General features: G+C 42.2%; 1 protein-coding gene across 3 annotated transcripts in view; it reads left to right on the top strand.

Moving 5' to 3' along the window:
- tcf4 (transcription factor 4) overlaps positions 1-22341 on the top strand; it is a 280305-nt gene that overhangs the window by 205231 nt on the left and 52733 nt on the right. The window contains exon 1 of one of the 3 annotated variants that reach the window (XM_054744679.2): positions 2377-2869. The exons of the other annotated variants lie outside the window; for them this stretch is intronic. Coding sequence (XP_054600654.1) covers positions 2801-2869 — 69 coding nt within the window. The 5' untranslated portion in view covers positions 2377-2800. Of the gene's footprint in view, positions 1-2376; positions 2870-22341 lie in introns of those variants that run through there. 3 annotated transcript variants of the gene reach the window in all.

The following is a 22341-nucleotide window of genomic DNA, read 5'->3' as shown; positions in this document are numbered from 1 at the left end:
CCTGTACCGACACCGCCCCTGAAGTGCCGCTCTGCCTTTGCGTTACCAGACTCTCTCTGTGCAGACTTAAACAGAGGACGAGTCTGGCAGGCCAGGCTAGACAGTGTGTACTGTAGTGACCTCTGACCTTTACATATCATACCTATTTTTTATGTGATAATACGGATGTGATTTTCTGCTAAATGCAGAACATTTAGAGGTTTAGACAGTCCCTCCGCTCAGAAGAACAAACCATCAGAATTGATCAGGAAACATAACGAGATCATTATATAATTATTAGGACATATTAGAAGGCATCAGATTATATTTCTAAATATTGTAACGATCCATGAGGGGTTTCTGTGAGCCTGGTGTTGCTGTTCCTCTGCGTTGGCTGTGCAGGTTTATCTCACCGGTTTGTTGGAGAACCCTAACAAACCACCGTCACAGGCAAACCGTCCTTCTGTCCGGTGTTTTAGTTCTGCACAAATGCCACAACAACGAGAAATCGTCTCAAGTGACTTTGTGTCCGGAATAAAGCTGCTCAGAGCTTCCGGTGCTCAGCTCAATAAGAACGATCAGAAGATGTGCGTCTGCAGGGAACAGAGACCGAGTCAGGGACTCTCGAGTCAGGGACTCCGTCCAAAGTGTCAACAGTCCGCAGTTTGTGGTTTTCGGGAAATTTACTTTATTATGAGAAGTTAGGAGAGGAAGCACGTCGGTCAGTGTGTTCCGCGATTTTAGGAGTTTTGTTGGACTATTTTAAAACACATCGGTAATTTCCTGCTTATTTTAACAAAAACTACATTTAGCAGCGAAACAGCCTTTAAGGTTCAAATAACCAAAGTGGAGTATGCTGTTCACTAAAGTGACTTTTTGTCTAACATTTCCTGTAGTTTTAGTTCCAAGACCCAGATCGCAGCTTAGTGTTGGTCAGAAATCCTTCGAAGAGTTTCTAATACCTTCCGTCCATAACCTCATTTTAAACAGGGTCAAAGGAAAGAGCTTAAAGATGACAGGAGGCAGACTTTCACAAAACAACCCAGAGGATGGAAGAAGGAATAAAACCACAGCAATGAAAAGAGGAGTGAAAGATGGAGGTGGAGGAAGAAGGGAATGGAAATACAGCAAGATAAAAACTAAGCATTAGTAGAAGTGAAGAGGAGGAGAGATGGAAAAAGTGAATACTGAGTTGAGAGCATGTGGTGCATGCAGCTCCATAAGAAAGTTTCACTGTAAAAAAGGATGGCAGACGGTGTCCGATCAGTCAACAAGTGGTGTTGGTTAAACACGATTAATATAACAATCATAGCTACAAATATATCAGCAACCTAATTAAATCCTGAGGGATTTGCTGTTGAATTAACTTTTGAAAATTAAGTTCCTATAATAAAGTAAAATGTAATATGTTGTGTTTGATTATCAAAAAGTGGGTGTATTCTTATTAAGGTATTTAAAGTGTATTTACCTGGAAAACATCAAATGTGGCCATTTTTTATTTTGGGAGGAAAGTATCCCATTTGTCAGCATGGTTGTGGTGGGGCTCGAAACACTTCTACTAGATCCAGACACTAGGGGGTGCTGTTTTTATCGACTTCCTCTTTTGTTCAATGGTTGCTTGTCTAGTTAAAATCATCGACATTAATATAATTATTAAATATACGGTTGATGTTCAAAGATCTTTTCTTTTTCATTCATTTTGAAATGACAATGGACAGAAAACCATGTTGATGTTTTAAACACGCATGAAAACAGCTGCTGGATAGCAGTAGCTTAGGTTTGAACCACAGCTGCATATTCCATCTGCACATGTTCTAATTTCCCTTGAACTCTGTCTGGTCGATATGGATTTTATTGTTTAAGAGTATCTTTTATTCATTTTTACGTAAATATACTGGTTTTAATTTCAAAACAATCCGTTTCATTAAGGATTTTTGAGGATTAATAACAAGTGAAGTGGCATGAATAAAATTCTATGAAAATGTTTTGAGAAATTCATAAATTATCATATATTTAGAAAAATGTGTACAACAATTTAAATTTTGAAAACAATTTCCACAGTTAAATGCAGAAGAGTGAAACCTACATTTGGGAGTTTCCCCTAAATGTATCAGATTTAACAAAATATAAAAACTTCCTTTTCATAAACTCACAACTCAGGTCGTGTTTGCCTAGATTTGAGGATCTTTATATTTTCTTTATACTTATATTACATTACATATATTTATGTGTTTCTAATATATATATATATATATATATATATATATATATATATATATATATATATATATATATATATAATTTATTTATTTATTTTATTTATAAATCTTTTTTTTTTTTGTTAGAAACACTTCCCCACCTACAGAGGCCCACATCCTGGTCCTCAGAGGCAGAAAGGTAGCTCAGACTGCTTTTTCCAGCTTTTAGCGTCCTGAGCTTCTGAGCATGCGCACATCTACTGAACGTTCCACGTGCGCGCTTGTCTGCCCACCTCTCCCCTCCCTCCTCCCCCCTCCGCCCCTCCCTCCGCCTACTTTGCATATTCCGCGTGCCTCGGCGCGGACATATGGGAAAATGCGACTGAAGGAATTGTCGGCTGGGGGAAAAAACGCGTCCGGAGCGGCGGGAGTTTGAGATCACACAAAAAAAAAACCCGAAAAGTTTCAAACGGGCTCGGAAACAAAAGGGCAAAGGTGGAGAGAGACGTGACGGTCCGCGGGGAGCGCGAGCTGAAGAAGACGCCACAGCCAGAGGAGGAACGGACGGAGAGGAAATACCGGAGAGTCGAACGTGTTCCTGCCGCGGAGGAGAGGAAGGAACGATGTATTGCGCGTACACCATCCCGGGGGTGACGGGCAGCTCACTCATGTACTACTACAACGGAAAAGCGGTAAGACTCTCTCCTCCGGCTGGCTCCTTCTGCCGCTCTGCTCCTCCGCGGAGGAGTGTGTGTGTGTGTGTGTGTGTGTGTGTGAGGGGAGGAGGGCGTGATGGAGGAGGTGTGAAGGTGAGCGGAGCGTGATGGAGCCGTATCCCGCCGTTTGGCTCCCAGAAGTCCGGTAAATCCACGGATATGGAAAATATAAAAAGGTGCTTAAATGTCCTCCGCTCCCGCTTCAGGAATAATCAGCTTGTTTTCCAATTTACTAAATGGACGCAAAATAAGACCTTGTTTCTGAGTCGAGCTGATGTTTTAAGGGACTGCTGCTATTTTAGGTTCATTTTACTTTAAATTTACAGGAAAATTTATATTTTTATCCAATCAAAATTTCACTTTTTTCCGTCATAATTTGGTCTCCTTTGTATTTGGAGCCTTTAAGGCCCGAAGCCACTCTGTAGTTAGAAATAAACCCAACCTTATTGTTTTTAACTGGATAATTCTGATGCTGGTTCACGTTTATTTCTTCAGATTTCTGTCTGATCTCCAGTATTTATGAAACTTTATTTTATTTATCAGTAAATATATCTAATAATTAGTCCAGATTCTCAGAAATCCTCTAAAACGGCCTGGACACCGAAACATGTGGGAATGCCATTCAGCAGGTAGGGTGCCGTCTGAACCTGGCTGCCCCCCCCCCCCCCACACACACACACACACACACACCTGTAAACACCAGTAACGGGGTGAAGCCACATACTGGGACCTGGGTGTGTGTGTGAAGCCAAGGCGGATGGATTTCACAGATTTTCCCACTAAAATGCAGGAATGCCTGCAAGTCGCAGGTGCACTTGGGACTCGGACGGCTGGGATTTCCTGCAGATCCACCTGTCATAAAACCTGACTTTGTCTCCACGGCGACCCTTTACCTGCTGCTTCTCATCAGCTTCAGGCCTGGGGGGGGGATAGGCAGCAGAATTTGGAATAATTTCAAAATATGTATTTTTAATAGATTTCTACATTTAAGAACTCCTGAGGCTCTTCGGACGATTAATCGTTTACTTTGTGTTTAGAAGTGCACTGCAAAGAAAAAAAAATTTAGTTGCTTTATTTTGAAGAGAAAAAATTTGTTGGAATTTTTCCCACTTGTTTACACTTCCTAGTTTATATTTACATTTTAAATCAGCGTTTTTATTTGCTGTTGGACTGAAACAAAGCCGGTGTTTTGGTTGTTAATTTGGTATTTTTCAGGTGTGGATTACTCATTTAGGTCTGACGGGCTTCGGTGTCGCCGGCCTGAATCTGGACGCCTCTCTGGGCCTTTGGTTTGTACCTGCTGTCTTGCCGTAGTTCTAGATGCAGATTTTTTGTTTTGGAGCCGTGGCTCTTGGGTTCGGCGGTGCCATCGGGCCCCGGCGTGGCTCCGGCGCTTTGTTTGGCTGTCGGATGGCACGTTGTGTCGACAGTCTTGATCTGGTGCCAAGCTGCTTTCAATCTTCGCTTCACCCCCCCAGTTTTCTGCCGTGTGTTTGTGCTGCAGCAAAAACACAAAACACGGAGACGGATCTGCGTCTTTAGAGGCAGCTTTTATATTTTTCAAGCTTTAGGATGCTGAGTTTTAGGAATCTCGGTGTTCCTGCTGCTTCCATGGAGGTTCTGGTAGTCCAGTGTTAGGGTGGGAAACCGGAGCAGACTGTCAGCGTTTTGATGAAAGCTTGAGCGACTTTGAGCCTGGTGAGACCAAGGAGAGCCGAGGCTGAAGCGGGTGAGGCAGTGTGGGTGGGGGAGGCTGAGGGGCCTCGGCCCCCGCTCCGGAGAGCGGCTGTCGGCTCTCTAACTTAAGCTCCCGCGGCTTAATGAGGCAGCAGAACGCTCGGCTAAAAACAAAAGGCCTCATTTAAAGGCGGCTCGGCCAGCCGGCTATTGTTATGCTAACGCAACATTTGAATATTCAGCAAGTTTTAATTAGGGAATGCTGAAGCAGGAGCCAAAATCCTGCAGTCCAGTCGGTGCACACACCACCAACACACACTTTAAAGCGGCGTATTCAGCAGCCTCTCTGGAACAAACACACACACACATGAGCTCACTGGATTTATGGTTTCCTTTAAATTCCCAACAATCCCACCAGAAAACCAAATAATATTCCTCACTCCGGGATTTCAGGTGGATTTTTTACTCGTGCATTTTGTAGTTTAAACAAGGTTTTTCAGTCAGAAAGACGGTTAAAAATAAATATAATGAATTCAAAATAGAAAATTCTAATCCACACCGTTTAGTTGTTGCTAAAAACAAAATAAAAATAATAAAATGCTTTTTGGAAGAACATAAAATAGTTTAAAAAATATGTTCAAATATCCTAAATTAAAATTTTAGGATTTGTTTTTATTCCATTTTTTAAACAGAAATCAAACAAATGTTTTAGTTGATCAATAAATAATCAGATTAAAGGATAATTTTCACATTTAGAGAACGGACCGAGTTTGTGTTCATGTTGGCATCTAGTCCACACATTTGTTGATTTAAATTAGCTTTGTTCCTTGTGTGTTGCATACATGCACAGCCTAGTTCAGTGTGTGTGTGTGTGTGTGTGTGTGTGTGTGTGTGTGTGTGTGTGTGTGTGTGTGTGTGTGTTTTAATGGAAGAAAACAGCATTTAGAGACTGGCGGTTATGCTTCTGTCGGTGTGTGTGGACGTCCTGTGTGCTCAGTAGGCTGGAATTAGAGCGCAGTGTGTTATGCAATTATAACTTTATAAATAGATGCTTTGTGTGTGTGTGTGTGTGTGTGTGTGTGTGTGTGTGTGTGTGTGTGTGTGTGTGTGTGTGTGTGTGTGTGTGTGTGTGTGTGTGAGCCTCCATCTGCCAGACTGTTGGATAAACTTAAAAAACCCTTTTATTCCCTGGGTTGTATTATTTTTGTGTGGATGTTCATACGTGTAAACTTTATTTCTAGTCACTGTTTAGTTTCTTTTTTTAAAATAAACAAAAACATCCGTGGTTGTGGTTTTTTACGTTTGTTTCTTGTAGTTTTATTTTTATTTCCTTTAGACTCCTGAACTTTCTTTTGCAGCAACAAACACAAAATCTAATGAATGGGCAGGTCATCCGTGTGTGTGTGTGTGTGTGTGTGTGTGTGTGTGTGTGTGTGTGTGTGTGTGTGTGTGTGCGTGTGTGTGTGTGCGCGCGTGTGTGTGTGCGTGTGTGTGTGTGTGTGCGTGTGTGCGCACATCACCGTCAGTTAGAGCCTTACACATCATTCAGGCTTTAACTTAATCCCTCTGCATCAGATTATCTGACACTGATCGGGTGATGCACACTGAAGTACAAACCGCTGCTGGTGCGCGCACACACACACACACACATTAGATCTTTTTTTAATTAAAATTAAAAGTAGGTTAAGAAAAATAAAAGGAGGAATGATCTTCTGGTCTTGTTTTTGACTGTTGTGTTGTCGCCCATGTTTGCTTCATTAATAAAGGTTTGTTCTATTCTTTTCTATTCGTTGTATCTTAGGATGAACGAATGATTTCATGGATTCAGGGATAAAGTTTTTACTTTCTGTTCGTGTGATGTTTTTTAAGCGTGTTTGAAAGCACCGAGGACTTTTTCTTTTCAAACATCAACTTAATTTATATTTAATATTTACCTCTTATCTTATTTAATATGACGTAAACGTGATATTTCTTTATTTAAATCTTTAGAACTGGAGGTAAAGACATTTGTCGGCCGCCAGTGACGTCGTAGACGTTAGAAATACAAACGTCAGGAAGCCGTCATGATCTGGTAGCTTCTCAGAAAAGTTCTTTCCTTAAAAAAAGTTGGTTTTTATTTTTAGGCTTCATGTTTGTTTGTTTTGTATTTTTATGAGCTTTAAAAATCTTTCGGTCACCATAAAATCCAGGTGATGTGGGGGAAGTTGTGCGTCCTTCATGAGACTTTATGAATGTGCACCTTTACCTGCAGCTTGTGGTTGGTTGTGAGGTTTTCTTCCTTCAGGTGTGAAACCACTCTTAACCTGCAGGACGGAGACAAACTGAACCTGAAGTCCAAACGTAAACCTGCCCAGAGCTAAATGATGGCAAACCATTTAAAAAGCAGCCTCGGACCCCAGCTGTTGCTCGGGTCCGACCCGACCCAAACATCATCAGAAACCAAACCGACTCCGGTCTGCTTCATTCTCACCTGGAAGATGGAAAATTTCATCAATCAGGAGAAATTACACAGATTTTAATCTGAAGTTAGAATCTTAATGGTGCTGTCTCACCTGCAGAATGGCAGCTGGATTAAGCAGCATCCAAATATTAATATTAGTTTTAATCTTCAGTGATTTTAGTTTTTTCTGATTTGTCGGAACTTTTATTTGAATCCTTTGATTTAAATTCTTGTCTAGTTAATATTTATTCTCTAGCTACTCTAGAAAGTGGTTTGAAAAAAGACAGATAATTAAATTTTATATTACTATTATACATGTTAGATTATTACTTAAAAAACAAGTTTTTGTGCATAATTCAGCCGAATCTCCAGAATAATCTGGCCATATGAACGTTGGTCCCTTTACTGCAGCTGATGTGTTAATTCTTGTAGGTTCTGGTCCCAGACCCGACTGTAAAAACACGTTTGGACCTTAAAAGCTTCCGTCTTCCGTGTTTAATAAACTCCAGTGATGGGGTGGAAGCTCTGAACCGGAGACTCCGGTTAGTTTTTCCTTCTACTGTTTAATAAGCCCTTGACTCCAACGTGCAAGGTCACAGCTGCCAAAATAACGCGGGTGTGCGCACACGCACACACACAACGAGTCATCTGTATGTGTGTGTGTGTGTGTGTGTGTGTAACATGTGAGAAGGTAGCTGAACAGAATCCGTTTGCATTCTTTGAATAGCTGGAAGTTTCCATCCTGACCTGTCCGTGGGAAAAAGATCTCCCTGTTGTCGTCCGTCGGCTCAGAACTATAGCGGTACTCGGGACCGATTTTGTGTGTCGGCTGCATGTCCGGGACATCCAGGTTCAAAGGTCATCTACAGAGCCGAGCCTGCTGGAGGCCATGTTGGACAGCCTGAGAACCTGAACTGTTCAGACCTACGGTTTGTTGGAGGAATCCTGAACCTGGGATTTAGATGAACTAGTGACTCGTTCAGCAGCTGCTCAGGAGCTCTCTAATGATTCACTCAAAGAAACTAAAACCAGAGCGACACAAAACAAGGAAATCAGTTTATTTCTCTCTCTCACACACAGACACACACCTTATATTATGTAAAAACATAAAGGTAATTAACTCATGTTTATGTTTAGTTTTAAACGTTTGATTCATGAAATCTTAAATCTGGTCTGATTCATGTTTTTACTTTACAGAAACTAAGTCCTCAGATTATTCCATCCGTAAAAGATCTTCTGATGTGCACCAGCAGCACTTGTTCTTCCCTCCATGGTAATTTGTCTAAGAAAACCAGCTGATTTTTGTTGTAATTTGGTGACATCAGCAGGTGGGTTTGTTCTCTGTGAGCTCTTCTGTTACCCTGCTGCTCTCAGTAATACCAGCTGTATTCGTGGCTTTGGATTCAGTTTCATAAAGCAAAACAAAAGCCCAGCTGGGCGTTCGTGTCCCGCTCTGCTGTAAAACACGCACCAAGGTCTCAACTCGTCTTCGCGTGGTTCTCCTCTTATCAGCAGGTTTGGTTTTTATTCTAAGAGGCTGCTGCCGCTCAGCGCTGTTAGCTAGGAACACGTTAGCTCTGGAAGAGAGCACGTAGTGTGTGTGTGTGTGTGTGTGTGTGTGTGTGTGTGTGTGTGTGTGTGTGTGTGTGTGTGTGTGTGTGTGTGTGTGTGTGTGTGTGTGTGTGTGTGTGTGTGTGTGTGTGTGTGTGTGTGTGTGTGTGTGTGTGTGTGTGTGTGTGTGTGTGTGTGTGTGTGTGTGTGTGTGTGTGTGTGTCTAAAGCATGTATTGTGAGAAGCTCCACAGCAGAATTTCAGGCTTAGGTAAGTTCACATTTTTGGCCACAGATTAAAGCCAAGCTGTGTGTGTATTTGTGTCAAAGACACCATTTTAAAAGGCCCACTGGCTCACAGTGTACAGGCTTCTCTCACACACACACACAAACTACACAAAAAACCCTTCCAGTCTTTATTATCAAAGTGGAAAATGGGTCTGCTCTTGTTTTTTTGTGTGTGTGCATGCGTGTGTGTGCATGTGTGTGTGTGTTAGTGGGTCATTCATGCTGTGGTGAGCTGCTAGGGAGGCTGCATGGACTCTGATAAACACCAGACAGCTGTCACACTTTAAACAACAAGAGAACAAAACTGTAACACGGCGTTCAGCTGAAAGGCTGCAGCGTTAGCTTGGGCGGCTAACGAACCTTCGGAGTCGTGTCGTCCATGCTTAGGGCCTTTCACCGCTGTCCTCACGTGCCGTCTGTGTCAGAGATGATCAGAAATGTCTTTTATGATCTCAGTGAGGTGGAAGTACAGTTTTTCTGTTGGTGTGAACCCCGTCCAGATGCAGCTCTGAAAACTGGCGGTGTGGTCATTAAAGATCATTCGGTCATTCGCTGCTCTGGCATTCTACCTGTTAAACATGAGCTCACCTGTGTTTTAATGCAAACATTTATTTGTTTCTGCTTTGCTGGTTGACTCAAAGCTTTGTCACCTTTATTTTGTAATTTTCTCTCAGGCGTCCTAAAGGTATTTAATTTAATTATTTAATTAATCGTTCTCTGACCCAAAACCTAAATGTTTATAAGATGACATCATCTGAAGGTTTAGGAGACACAGACTAGCTGTTAGCTCATCAGTCCCTACAGACGTTAGCTCTGTTCAGGAAGCCTCAGCGTTTGGTAGGGGAGGAGTTTGGATGACCTTTACACCCGGGCTGTCAGGAGTGAGGCCTGTGGACCATCTTTAGTCCCGCAGCAGCTTGTAGATGCAGAAAAACACTAAAGTGGCTGAACAACAAATGCAGATAACATTTAAAGTGACAGCGTGCATTTTCCCTGGCGATAGGGGGCAGTACATACCTCAGTCACTGTGTTTGAGTTAGAACTTATCTGTGGATGGCCATTAGGGTCAAAAATCCCCGGCAGCCCAATCTCCAGCAAAATGACAAGCACATCATTCACCCTTTCATCTCTGGCGTCGAGCGACGAGGAAAATGTGTAACACAACGTTTATGAACGGAGAAGGGTTTGTAACCGTTTTTACAAACGAGTAAATGCATTTTGTCCTCACAGGCTCCCTTAAAAGGAAACATGGTGTTTAATAAGGCATCGCCCAGAAATTTAGACCCCATTTTTAGTTTAGTTTGGTTTTATTGCACAAGGACAGGATGTAACATGTAACCCTAACACACACACACACACACACACACACACACACACACACACACACACAATGTAAAATGTGTTAACAGCTTTATTGCTGATGGTAGATGGTTCCAGATCTGAGGTCCTCTACGGGAACGAGGACTGACCAAATGATGTTTTGTATTTCGGTGGTGTGCAGCCGCCGTAGACTCCTCTGGCTGTAGCTCCCGTGCTGCTGTTTCCTTTTACGATCCGTCTGCTCACCAGCTCCAGGACAAGGCCATTTGGACACGTGAATGTCCGTTTTATAACAGAAAAGTTTCTAAAGTTGTCAAAACGTAGGAGATTGTGTTTTACGGCGGTGCCACTTCATTTTATGGTTGTTACGACGTCAGCCATGTTTTTCATCAACTGGGCATCATTTCATTCATTTTCAACAATGTTTCGATGGTTTCCAGGGATTAGCGGTAAAAACCACACATTGTCTCTTTAATTCTGATCTACAGCATTAGTCTTTTATTAATATAAATACCTGGGAGCACACTCCCTCACTGCCTGTTGCTAAAAGGCAGACTTGTGAGCTCCGTTCATAACCCAGATCCTGATAGCGGACTCAGATCCAGAAACTAGAAACGTGGGGTTCTGATGCTTTCCGGTTACCAACACATTTATGGATCCTTAGTTCTGTTGAGAAGGGAACTAGGTCAATAAGATGATTGTAGTTTTCTTAATTCAGAAGTTGTTTTGTGGCGTTTTAATGTTTTAGTCCACACCCGCTCTGTTTCCGGACCTAGGGTTCGACGCCCGGCGCTGCCAGACTGGATGCATGTAGGTTACAGTTTGGAGTCTGCTGCTGCTCATTTCTATATGAAACCAAAATGAAAGCGATCTGAGAGGAACAACGGCTGTACGATCGAATAAGAAGCATTTGTTCTTTTGTCTGCTCTGGCCTTATCTAATCTTCCTGTCTGCTGGAAGAACACGTGTTTGAACCAACAACCCAGCAGCATTGCATGGGCGGTTCTGCTGCTTCATGGCCTCCATATGGTCCGCGTTACCGCCATACCTGCTCGAAGAAAGAGGGAATGATTTAAAGACAACAAAGAGAAATAAAGGGCGACGTAAAGAAAGAACAAACAGAAAAGGATCCTGCTGCTCTGGAGCGCTGAAGTAATCGGCTCTTTGATCCGGCTCCTTTATTATTCCAGTGGGGGCCAAATAATGCAGTCCTGATTGTATTGCTGGCAGCCGGCGAGCTTCCATATGTTGGCTATTAGAGCTTGCCGACTTCGTCTCCACACCGCTGCGCACAACCACTTCTTCTTCTATGGTGCCTGGGCCTCAGGTTCAGGTGACGGCTCTTAGAGAAGAAGTGTGTGTTCAAACGGAGTTCTCACGTTTGGAGTTAAAGATCGAGATTTTGGTTCAGTAGTTGACAGAAAAATCATTTAGTTTATTTTAGAGAGAAAACATATAAAATGTATGTTTGCAGTGAGAATTATCTTGTTTCTGTCGCATCAGAGAATAAAGTCCATTTGCCCCGATGTCGGGATGCTGAGGTAACCCTAACCCACCCTAACCCCAGACCAGCTGACCGATGGAGTTCTCATATAACAGTATTGACCCTCTGGAGGCAGGCGTTGCAGATTAGCATCGTTAAAACCTACCTAGTCCACACCATTGACATAAATATACTGGACATCTCCTTTCCATAGTCTCCAATATCACGTTTTTGAGGCCAAATGGGAGGAGGCCACCACCGCCATTTTGACCGTGTCACAGGTTCCGTCAAGCCCAGACAATTCCATAAAAGGGAAGAGAGGTGGAGCTGAGGGTGGGGCTGTAAGGCTGGGATCAACTGACGACACCCAGTCGAACTAGCTACAAGCTAACCTGAAGCTAACCTTGGCTAACCCAAAGCTAATGCGGAGGTGGGAGCTAAGCTAACGGAGATAGCAACCTAGCTACAACCGGAGTTAACTGTGCACAACACCAGAGCTTCTGAGTCAGAGATACACTGGGCTGACCGCTGGGTAAAACCGGGTGGAACACAGAGGTCTCCGAGACCTCCACAAGCCGTCAGCCGCACAGCAGACAAGCGCCGCTGCGATCTGAGATGCGCAGAGCTGCCGCTGGGGAGAACCGGGTGGAAAGGTTTCCATCCCAGAGCTCCACAAGCTGTCAGCCCGTGCAGCAGACAGGAGCCACGATCAGACAGAGATGCGCCGAGCTGCGGGGAAGGGATAAGGGTGGAAAACATCGGTCTCCCGAGAGCTCCACAAGCCGATAGTGGGAACCCAGCTCCACCAACATGTTATATTTCAACCCATTTTCTAAAGTGCAGCATTATGTTAAATGCACTGGGTTTTACCCTATTACATTTAAATTTCATGGTTAAACAGTACATGTTAAAATCTAAGCTCAGCTCGGCAGTGACCTAAAATACATAAATATAATTTTACTTACAGAAAAAAAATGGAGACTCCTTGGACGCTCTATTAGTGCAATTAATGCCACAGCAAGTCATTTTGTCCAACAGTTGCACAAATAATATCCAAAACAGAATACACAAACACACAGAGACTCAAAATCCCGGAGCAGTTTCCAAGCCAGACCGAGGCTCTACTGAGGCCTTTCCACGGAGCTAGCTCTGTGGTCACGTGGGTCTGATCCTCATTAATTATACAGAATTTTAGGCTTTTAATACACTTAAACAGAAGAGTGAGAAAAAAATTCACCCCCCTCAGAGTTGTCATGAGTGTAAACTAGATCATTTAAACCTAAAACATGTTTTGGTACCAGGCTGTAAACATGTTTTTTTCTGCTGTGAAATTGGTGTTTTTCACATGGGAGTCAATGAGGATTTGCTCACTTCTCACACCAGCCCCTAGTGGATGAGGGTGGAACTGCAATTTATTTCATTTCCGGGTTTGCCTCAATTTTAGAGCTGCATTGTGGGGGTCTGGTACACACACGTGTTTCTTGAGCATTTTTTTACTCAGAAGTACCCCTGAAGTACTTAGGTTTTGACAAATGGATGAACAACTATTTTGAGCCTGAAAGGGTTAAAGTTATTGTTAATACAACTGTATTGATGGTGTTATTAATACAACTGTATTGATGGTATTGTTAATACAACTGTATTAGTGGTGTTGATAATTCAACTGTATTAGTGGTATTGTTAATACAACTGTATTAGTGGTGTTGTTAATGCAACTATATTGATGGTATTGTTAATACAACTGTATTGATGGTATTGTTAATACAACTGTATTAGTGGTGTTGTTAATTCAACTGTATTAGTGGTATTGTTAATACAACTGTATTAGTGGTGTTGTTAATGCAACTATATTGATGGTATTGTTAATACAACTGTATTAGTGGTGTTATTAATACAACTGTATTAGTGGTGTTGTTAATACAACTGTATTGATGGTATTGTTAATACAACTCCATGCCCCCGTTCCTCCCCAAACACAAAACTGTGTTTGGGGAGGAACGGGGGCATGGATTTGCAGGGACACAGCAGGAACACACCTAAGATGTTAATACAACTGTATTAGTGGTGTTGTTAATACAACTGTATTAATGGTGTTATTAATACAACTGTATTAGTGGTATTGTTAATACAACTGTATTAATGGTATTATTAATACAACTGTATTAGTGGTATTGTTAATACAACTGTATTAGTGGTATTGTTAATACAACTGTATTAGTGGTATTGTTAATACAACTGTATTAATGGTGTTATTAATACAACTGTATTAGTGGTATTGTTAATACAACTGTATTAGTGGTGTTATTAACACAACTGTATTAATGGTGTTATTAACACAACTGTATTAGTGGTATTGTTAATACAACTGTATTAATGGTATTATTAATACAACTGTATTAGTGGTATTGTTAATACAACTGTATTAGTGGTATTGTTAATACAGCTGTATTAGTGGTGTTGTTAATACAACTGTATTAATGGTGTTGTTAATACAACTGTATTAATGGTGTTGTTAATACAACTGTATTAGTGGTGTTGTTAATACAACTGTATTAGTGGTGTTGTTAATACAACTGTATTGATGGTATTGTTAATACAACTGTATTAGTGGTGTTGTTAATACAACTGTATTAATGGTGTTATTAATACAACTGTATTAGTGGTATTGTTAATACAACTGTATTAATGGTATTATTAATACAACTGTATTAGTGGTATTGTTAATACAACTGTATTAGTGGTATTGTTAATACAACTGTATTAGTGGTATTGTTAATACAACTGTATTAGTGGTATTGTTAATACAACTGTATTAGTGGTATTGTTAATACAACTGTATTAGTGGTGTTATTAACACAACTGTATTAATGGTGTTATTAACACAACTGTATTAGTGGTATTGTTAATACAACTGTATTAATGGTATTATTAATACAACTGTATTAGTGGTATTGTTAATACAACTGTATTAGTGGTATTGTTAATACAGCTGTATTAGTGGTGTTGTTAATACAGCTGTATTAGTGGTGTTGTTAATACAACTGTATTAATGGTGTTGTTAATACAACTGTATTAATGGTGTTGTTAATACAACTGTATTAATGGTGTTGTTAATACAACTGTATTAATGGTGTTGTTAACACAACTGTATTAATGGTGTTGTTAACACAACTGTATTAGTGGTATTGTTAATACAACTGTATTAGTGGTATTGTTAATACAACTGTAATAATGGTGTTGTTAATACAACTGTAATAATGGTGTTGTTAATACAACTGTATTAATGGTGTTGTTAATACAACTGTATTAGTGGTGTTGTTAATACAACTGTATTAGTGGTGTTATTAATACAACTGTATTAGAGGTATTGTTAATACAACTGTATTAGAGGTATTGTTAATACAACTGTATTAGTGGTATTGTTAATACAACTGTATTAGTGGTATTGTTAATACAACTGTATTAGTGGTATTGTTAATACAACTGTATTAGTGGTATTGTTAATACAACTGTATTAGTGGTATTGTTAATACAACTGTATTAGTGGTATTGTTAATACAACTGTATTAGTGGTATTGTTAATACAACTGTATTAGTGGTGTTATTAATACAACTGTGTTAGTGGTGTTATTAATACAACTGTATTAGTGGTGTTGTTAATACAACTGTATTAGTGGTGTTGTTAATACAACTGTATTAGTGGTGTTATTAATACAACTGTATTAATGGTATTATTAACACAACTGTATTAGTGGTATTGTTAATACAACTGTATTAATGGTATTATTAACACAACTGTATTAGTGGTATTGTTAATACAACTGTATTAGTGGTGTTGTTAATACAACTGTATTAATGGTGTTGTTAATACAACTGTATTAGTGGTGTTATTAATACAACTGTATTAATGGTGTTATTAATACAACTGTATTAGTGGTATTGTTAATACAACTGTATTAGTGGTGTTGTTAATACAACTGTATTAATGGTGTTGTTAATACAACTGTATTAGTGGTGTTGTTAATACAACTGTATTAATGGTGTTATTAATACAACTGTATTAATGGTATTGTTAATACAACTGTATTAGTGGTATTGTTAATACAACTGTATTAGTGGTGTTGTTAATACAACTGTATTAGTGGTGTTATTAATACAACTGCATTAGTGGTGTTATTAATACAACTGCATTAGTGGTGTTATTAATACAACTGCATTAGTGGTGTTATTAATACAACTGCATTAGTGGTGTTCTTAATACAACTGCATTAGTGGTGTTAATACAACTGTATTGTTAATAATAATCAAACATTCAGTGTGAATGGCAGCTCAGCATGGCTGATAACAGATTATTTATAAAATGGAACATTTCAGTAGATTTATTGGTTGGAACTATTTATTGGTTAAGATTAATAAATCAGGCGGGTACATTAAGTTGAGGAAATTTGTTGTTGGAGAAGTTTTATTGGTTTAGAGATGAGGATGTTGGATCTGTTGGAACAATTCAGGAGGTGGTGTTGGAACGGGGCCTGGTGAATGAGCGTGAGCTGTTTTAGTTCTGACTCTTCTGCAGCGGAAGCTTCCGGGTTGTCCTCTGGTGGTGACATGACGGGATGGCCTTCCTAAAGTCTGAGGCTGTTTGGGGAATTTTTGAGTCGATTTTCCAAACACTGAACGTCCATTAGGTTGTGTTCACTGCTTTCTGTTTTTGGAACATCAAGCATCTCCTCTGCTACTACAGTGAGGTTGTTCAAATCCCTTTTCAGCAGGTTTTCTGTCTGACTGGGTCATGTTGGCTCACAGCATGAATCCGGTCCTCAGGGTGTCCTGACAGTGTCCCAGTTTGGTCTCGAACTCCTCCCAAACTTTCTTTGCATCTCTTTTAGGGCTCGGCCAAAATTTGCAATCTGACATTTTTCTTACTCTACGGGTTTTACAAAAACCAGTTAAGAGTCAAAGCTACGCGACTTAAACGTCACACAGAAACGTTTCTATAGTTCTGAAGGCAAACATGGATGGAATCTCACAGAACTCGCTCGTTTTGACCACTGCGGGCCCCCGTACCTGCCATCTGGCTGCGAGAGGGGGCTGGCCAGCCAATGAGCGGCCAGTCATGGTGAAAGGGCTCACTGTAACACCAACAAACAGTAAAAGACCCAAAGCTGAAGGAAAAGTTTAGAGCAGAATGTTAAGTTTGAGGTTTTAATGAATGTGGAACAAGTTTTCTGTAAGTTTTATCGCCAAACGATCGACAGAACATCCAGGAATAAAAGTGATGACCGCTTGGAGACGGAGAAGCAACGAGCTAGCATGAGCGAGGCCTGCTAGCTGTAGAAAGTCACCGGTTACATGGGTCGTCGTGTTGGGACATCTTCAGATATTGTCCGGCCCTTGTATCTTTCATTTTCTGACTCAGAACCAGAACAGTCGGGTTCCAGATGACTCGGAACGTTTTGAGCAGTGTAAAGTTCCTGCTTGAACCTCATGAGAGGAAGTGGGGAATCCTGGAGAATGTTTCGGGACATTCTGGAAACTTCTTTGAGAATCCTGATTGATCTTTTTCACAGTTTGTTTCTGAACTATGAGATTGTTTGACCTCCAGAGGGAGACGGGCAGGTTACAGGCCCAGTAGAACCAGAACCAGAGTGTATCGGGTCGGTCTACACAGGCCTGCTCTCTAATCCCTCCTAACGTTTTTATGGATCAGCGGGCCGGGCGGATCAGAATCAGATGTATGAAACACTTAAGGTGATTTAAGTTTTCAGGCGGTTGGAAGAACCTCTGACGCTGTCAGGCCCAAAAACCCAAACGGGCCGGGCTTCCTCTGGCTTCTATTTACTGATTTAATGTTGTACTTTTCTCCCAGATATTTGGTCCATCAGCTTGAATTTCCTTCACTGCGAGTTTGAAGCCGGATCAGACAGAACGCAGCGCTCAGAGCGGCTGGATGTGATAAAGAGTCACTGAAAAGGATGTTCAAATATAGATCAGATGATCCAAACAAGTCCAGAACCATCTTCCATCAGAACAGAACCATCTGTGGGTTTGTGTTTTCATTTTCAGGTTTTTGTTTGCTCCTACAGACAGAACTTCATCTGAGCTTCAGCTCCGGCAGATTTTCCACCGTTAGACTGGTTCAAAGTAGTCGCGAGTTGTTAAACAACAAATCTCTGTGCTGTGACGCAACCGCGGAACCGGATGGTGCCATGGCTGTACAGCACGAAGAGGGTCAAAGGTTAGGAGCATTACTTTGAGTTCAGGCTGCGGCCTTCGCAGCAGAACCACGGAAAAGAGGCGTCGTTTATTATTTAGAGCAGAAGAAACTAAACGAGTCGAGCATTAGCCTCGCTGTTGCTAACATAAAAGCACGTCAATGACGCGAGTTCGTTTATCACTCATTAATGACCTGGCCGAGAGGGGAGAAGCTTTGTCAGGGTCAGGGGTCATATAAGACTGTCTGTTGCCTCTCGAGGGTCACCTGTAACCTGCAGGTGAGGGACTTCCTGTTTCAGCCATCTTAGAGCTCAGGTTTGGGTCTGCGCTCCGGTTCTCCATCAGTCGCTGAGAGGAGACCTGTCGCAACCTTCTGTCTCCATGGAAACGGGATCACTGTGACCCAGCACGCCATGGGCAGACCCCCCCCCCCCCCCCCCCCCATCCCGTCTGTCTGCACCCGTCTTCAATAATTAACATGCATCGGCAGCCGTCTTAGCTTTTGGCTCGGTTTCGGTGCCGTGCCTGCCGGCCCGTTGCCTCGGCAACAGTGAGTGCGACCCGCAGCGGCGCTCTGGCGACATCATCCTGTCAGGTTTCAGGGTTAGAATGCCATCTGAGCGGCGTGGCAGCCATCTTAAAGTTTGGTTTGGTCAGGTTCTGCTGCGGCTCGCCTCGTGTCCCGGTGGATTCAGGCTGACACCTCTTCACCACTAAATGTGTCACCACGTTGATTTATTTACACTCTGATTGTTTATTTATGAGGCTTTATTTAGGGGAGGGGTGGTTCTGGGCGAAGACTCGGCCCATAGCAAACCCGACAGCAGAAGTTCTGGATCAGCTGATGAGGAACTGTTTCTGCAGCAGAGGCAAACGCAGACCAAACGGCGTAGAGGAAGAGCCTCCTGCACTCCTCTTCCCACCCTGACAGCTGGGCCGCTGATGAGACCAGAGGTCTGATTGGCTGTCGGGCTGGGTGCCACCTTATGTTGGTGTGACAGGAGCCTGTTGGTCCCGGCGGATCTTTTTACCTCTGATTTCTCCTCCTGCTCCTGCTTTTCCAGGCTGAGGAGCTCTGAATCAGGTAGAACACCTGAAACACGAACAAACAATCTGGATCTGCTGAGATTCAGGCGCGACCGTGGCGTTTGGTTTGATTTCCGCTTTAAATGTGCCACAAAATCAGAGATGGAAGCTAAATCAGAACTGACCCGCCTCTGCTGGTCCAGGTTCGGTTCCACATATTGATCTGAAACTGAACTGAACTGAAAAGTTTGGTTAGAGATGCGCAGATCTAGAGTTTCCATACAGATTTAGTCAGATCTGTAACTAATACAAGCCCGGTAATGTTAGTCTGGCTTTATGTTCATTTCCCCTTACTGTGCAGTGACTTTGAGTTTGTAGAAATAAAGTGTATTATTATTATTAATATTATTAATAAAGTTTTCTAACTTACATTACTGATTACATTACTGATTACATTACTGATTACTTGATGGTAAAAGTAACTAAGTTGCTTTTTAAAGGATAAATCAGAATAATTTCCCTTGGTAACTGTGTGTGTGTGTGTGTGTGTGTGTGTGTGTGTGTGTGTGTGTGTGTGTGTGTGTGTGTGTGTGTGTGTGTGTGTGTGTGTGTGTGTGTGTGTGTGAGTGTGAAATTGGCAATAATTACTCCATCATTGATTATTTATTAAACAGTTTAATGAGTCTTAAAGCAGCCAAATGGCTTAAGACCAACTTTCTGTCATCTGCTCTCCCCGCTTATTCTTTCCACCTTAATTTCTTTCTTTTGCTCCTAATTTATTCATTTAGCTTCTTTCTGTTTCTTATTTTTATTTCTATCTCCTGATTCTTTCCCTCTGTTTTCCTCCTCTTTTAAAAGAAACTTCATTCACAGCAGAAAAGGCGAGTTTGGGCCGGTCCAGAGCTCTTCCTCTGCGTTGGTCGAGTTTGTCTCTCTAACAGCGGCTGGCAGTCGGCAGCATGTGGCTGTAATTAAATCCGGGGATTGGGGGGGGGGGGGGGGGGGGGGGGGGTTAGTTGAAAGAAAAAATAGAAAAATGAGCAAATAACAAAATAAATCTGGAAGAAAACTCATGACGAGCCTTCAGCAGAGAAAGGTGTGTGTGTGTGTGTGTGTGTCTTGTTCTGGATGATTACCTTTAAAACTAACAGATTAACAAGCTCTCCCAGATTAAAGGTGATGTGATGAAGACTAGGATGAAGAGCAGGATTGTAGGAGATGAAGAAGCTGATGGGAGGAACATTTGATTAGGAGAAATATTCATGTCTATCTTTGTTTTTATGTCTTCTTCTGTTTCACGAACCAGGAAAGTCTCAGGTTCTTCTCCTGGTGCCACTTCCTGTTCTGATCCGAGTCTGTGGCCCGTTCATCTGCCTCACTAGTAACCATTCGTGTGACGATCTAGAACTCTATACTAGTCCAGTTCTGGTTTTGAGCTCAGAACCAGCTGATGGTTAAAGCAGGTCACTGAGAAAAGCTGTGGAAGGATCCGTTATCGACCAACGGCTCCCGATCCAAACGGATCGTCTGTGAGTTTATCTCAGACTTTGTCCGGGGAAATAAGATGCCTCAGCCTCATCTCTCACACACACACACACACACACACACACACACACACACACACACACACACACACACACACACACACACACAGGATTCTTTCAGGGATGGGGGCATATGGAGGCTCATTGCAAACATAATGTGGCTTTATGATGTGTGTGTATGTGTGTGTGTGTGTGTGTCCCCGGCACAGGAAACGGCCTGAGGTCTGGGCCTGAGAGCTAAATGCCCATCAGAGGGAGGAAATAAGGAATTGTGCTGCGGTTTTTCAGAGCACAAATGGCCCCAGAACTCTGATATATCTATAAAACTCTCCTCCAGACTCCTCTGGACCAACTTCATCCCGTTCAGCGGTGGGAGGGGTGGGGGTCTCACTGCCGCTCTGCAACGGGAGGATTTCTGAGTTTCAGATCAGACGGGAATAGATTAACAACTTCAATCATTGGCTGAGTTTTTGGTAGCCTGGCGAGCCATCCTATATATGTAAATATCTAGTCTGGCCACAAGTCACTGATACCCCCCAAGTCATAGGGTGGAATCTGGGCTTGTCTTTAATACGGTCTCCACACACAAATGGACAGCGCTAGGACCAATCAGAGCAGCGAAGGACGGGGCAGTCCCCCGCACACCGGCGAAGACGACACAAGAACATTATTTTACTTAATAAAGGACTTAAGTTCCTCCGTCTGCTCTTGACTCAAAGAAAACTCTAGTTCACATCATCACAAGCGGTTTCTAATTATTTTCTAATTCCTGCGCCAGCGCCATCTTTGTAGTTTTTCTAATCTCGGACAACGCATTAAGCCCAGCTACAAAAACATAGAGCTCTGTGATTGGTTAGACACAGATCTGTGCGGGCCAACGGTAGACCTGCTGAGGCTACAATGGAGCGTGACTAGACAAACTCCGTCTAGATTTCCATGTTTCTGGTGCGTTTCTGTGAGAAGCTTGGATCATGCTTTAAATGCTTTATGACTGCATTTGTATCGTGGCTCTCAGAGGAGTCCAAAGCACTTTCCACTGCAGTGAGTCACCCGGATGGTGATGAGCTACGCTGCAGCCACAGCTGCCCTGGGGCGCGCTGACAGAGGAGATGTGTTTTTGGTTAATGCAACACGGTGATTACCAATGATCCATTTTAAACATTTACTGGAAAGATGCACCCAAAGATCAACTGTGACGGGAATCAGACCACATCTGTACTCGGCCTGAGAGTCAGACATCACATTCTTCTGCTTTTGTCTAATAAAACCGTCCCAAAGCTGCAGTTTAACAATACTTTATTCCCAGTTTCCCAGTTCTGTCGCCACCATCAGCACCAACAACAATTCTTCCATGTGGAATCTTAACTCCCAGAATCCTAATTTTCAAAAATGTTCAAACCTTGAAAGTAAAACGTGTGCTTTTGTGAGTCATCTTAAGTGTAAATCAAGCAAACACATTTTCACCTTTTTGAATCTTTGAATTTCCGCTCTCCATTTCCCCCGGAGCAGACCAGTTGCCTTCACTGGGATCCCACACGGTGCGCTAGGGAAGTTCCCTTCTGTCCACGACCAGCTAACCAGCGCCGACACAAGGGTGACTCATGAAGGCAATTTTTGTTTGACTGATTTACTATTTTTGTGGTTTTGCTTCGGCCAACAGCCTTAAAGTCGACTTCAGTGTGAAATCCGAGGTTTGAGGCGGGGTTATTGTGATGCTTGGAAACGGGTCCACCTGTAAACGCCGTTGATGTCGGGGGAGACTAACGGTGAATGTCTTGTTCCATCGGCAGGAATCATATTTAAAAATTTGACAGGTTAGTAAATGTAGTTGTTTACAAACTGACGGTCAGATCCTGTGGCTGAGCACCGAGTCCTAACTCACACAGCGTTCCTGCAACAACACACCG

This window comes from Nothobranchius furzeri, chromosome 6 (genome assembly GCF_043380555.1).
Source record: "Nothobranchius furzeri strain GRZ-AD chromosome 6, NfurGRZ-RIMD1, whole genome shotgun sequence".
Taxonomy (NCBI): Eukaryota; Metazoa; Chordata; class Actinopteri; order Cyprinodontiformes; family Nothobranchiidae; genus Nothobranchius; species Nothobranchius furzeri.
Note: the sequence above shows the minus strand (reverse complement) of the source record. Positions and strands in the feature narration are given on the sequence as shown.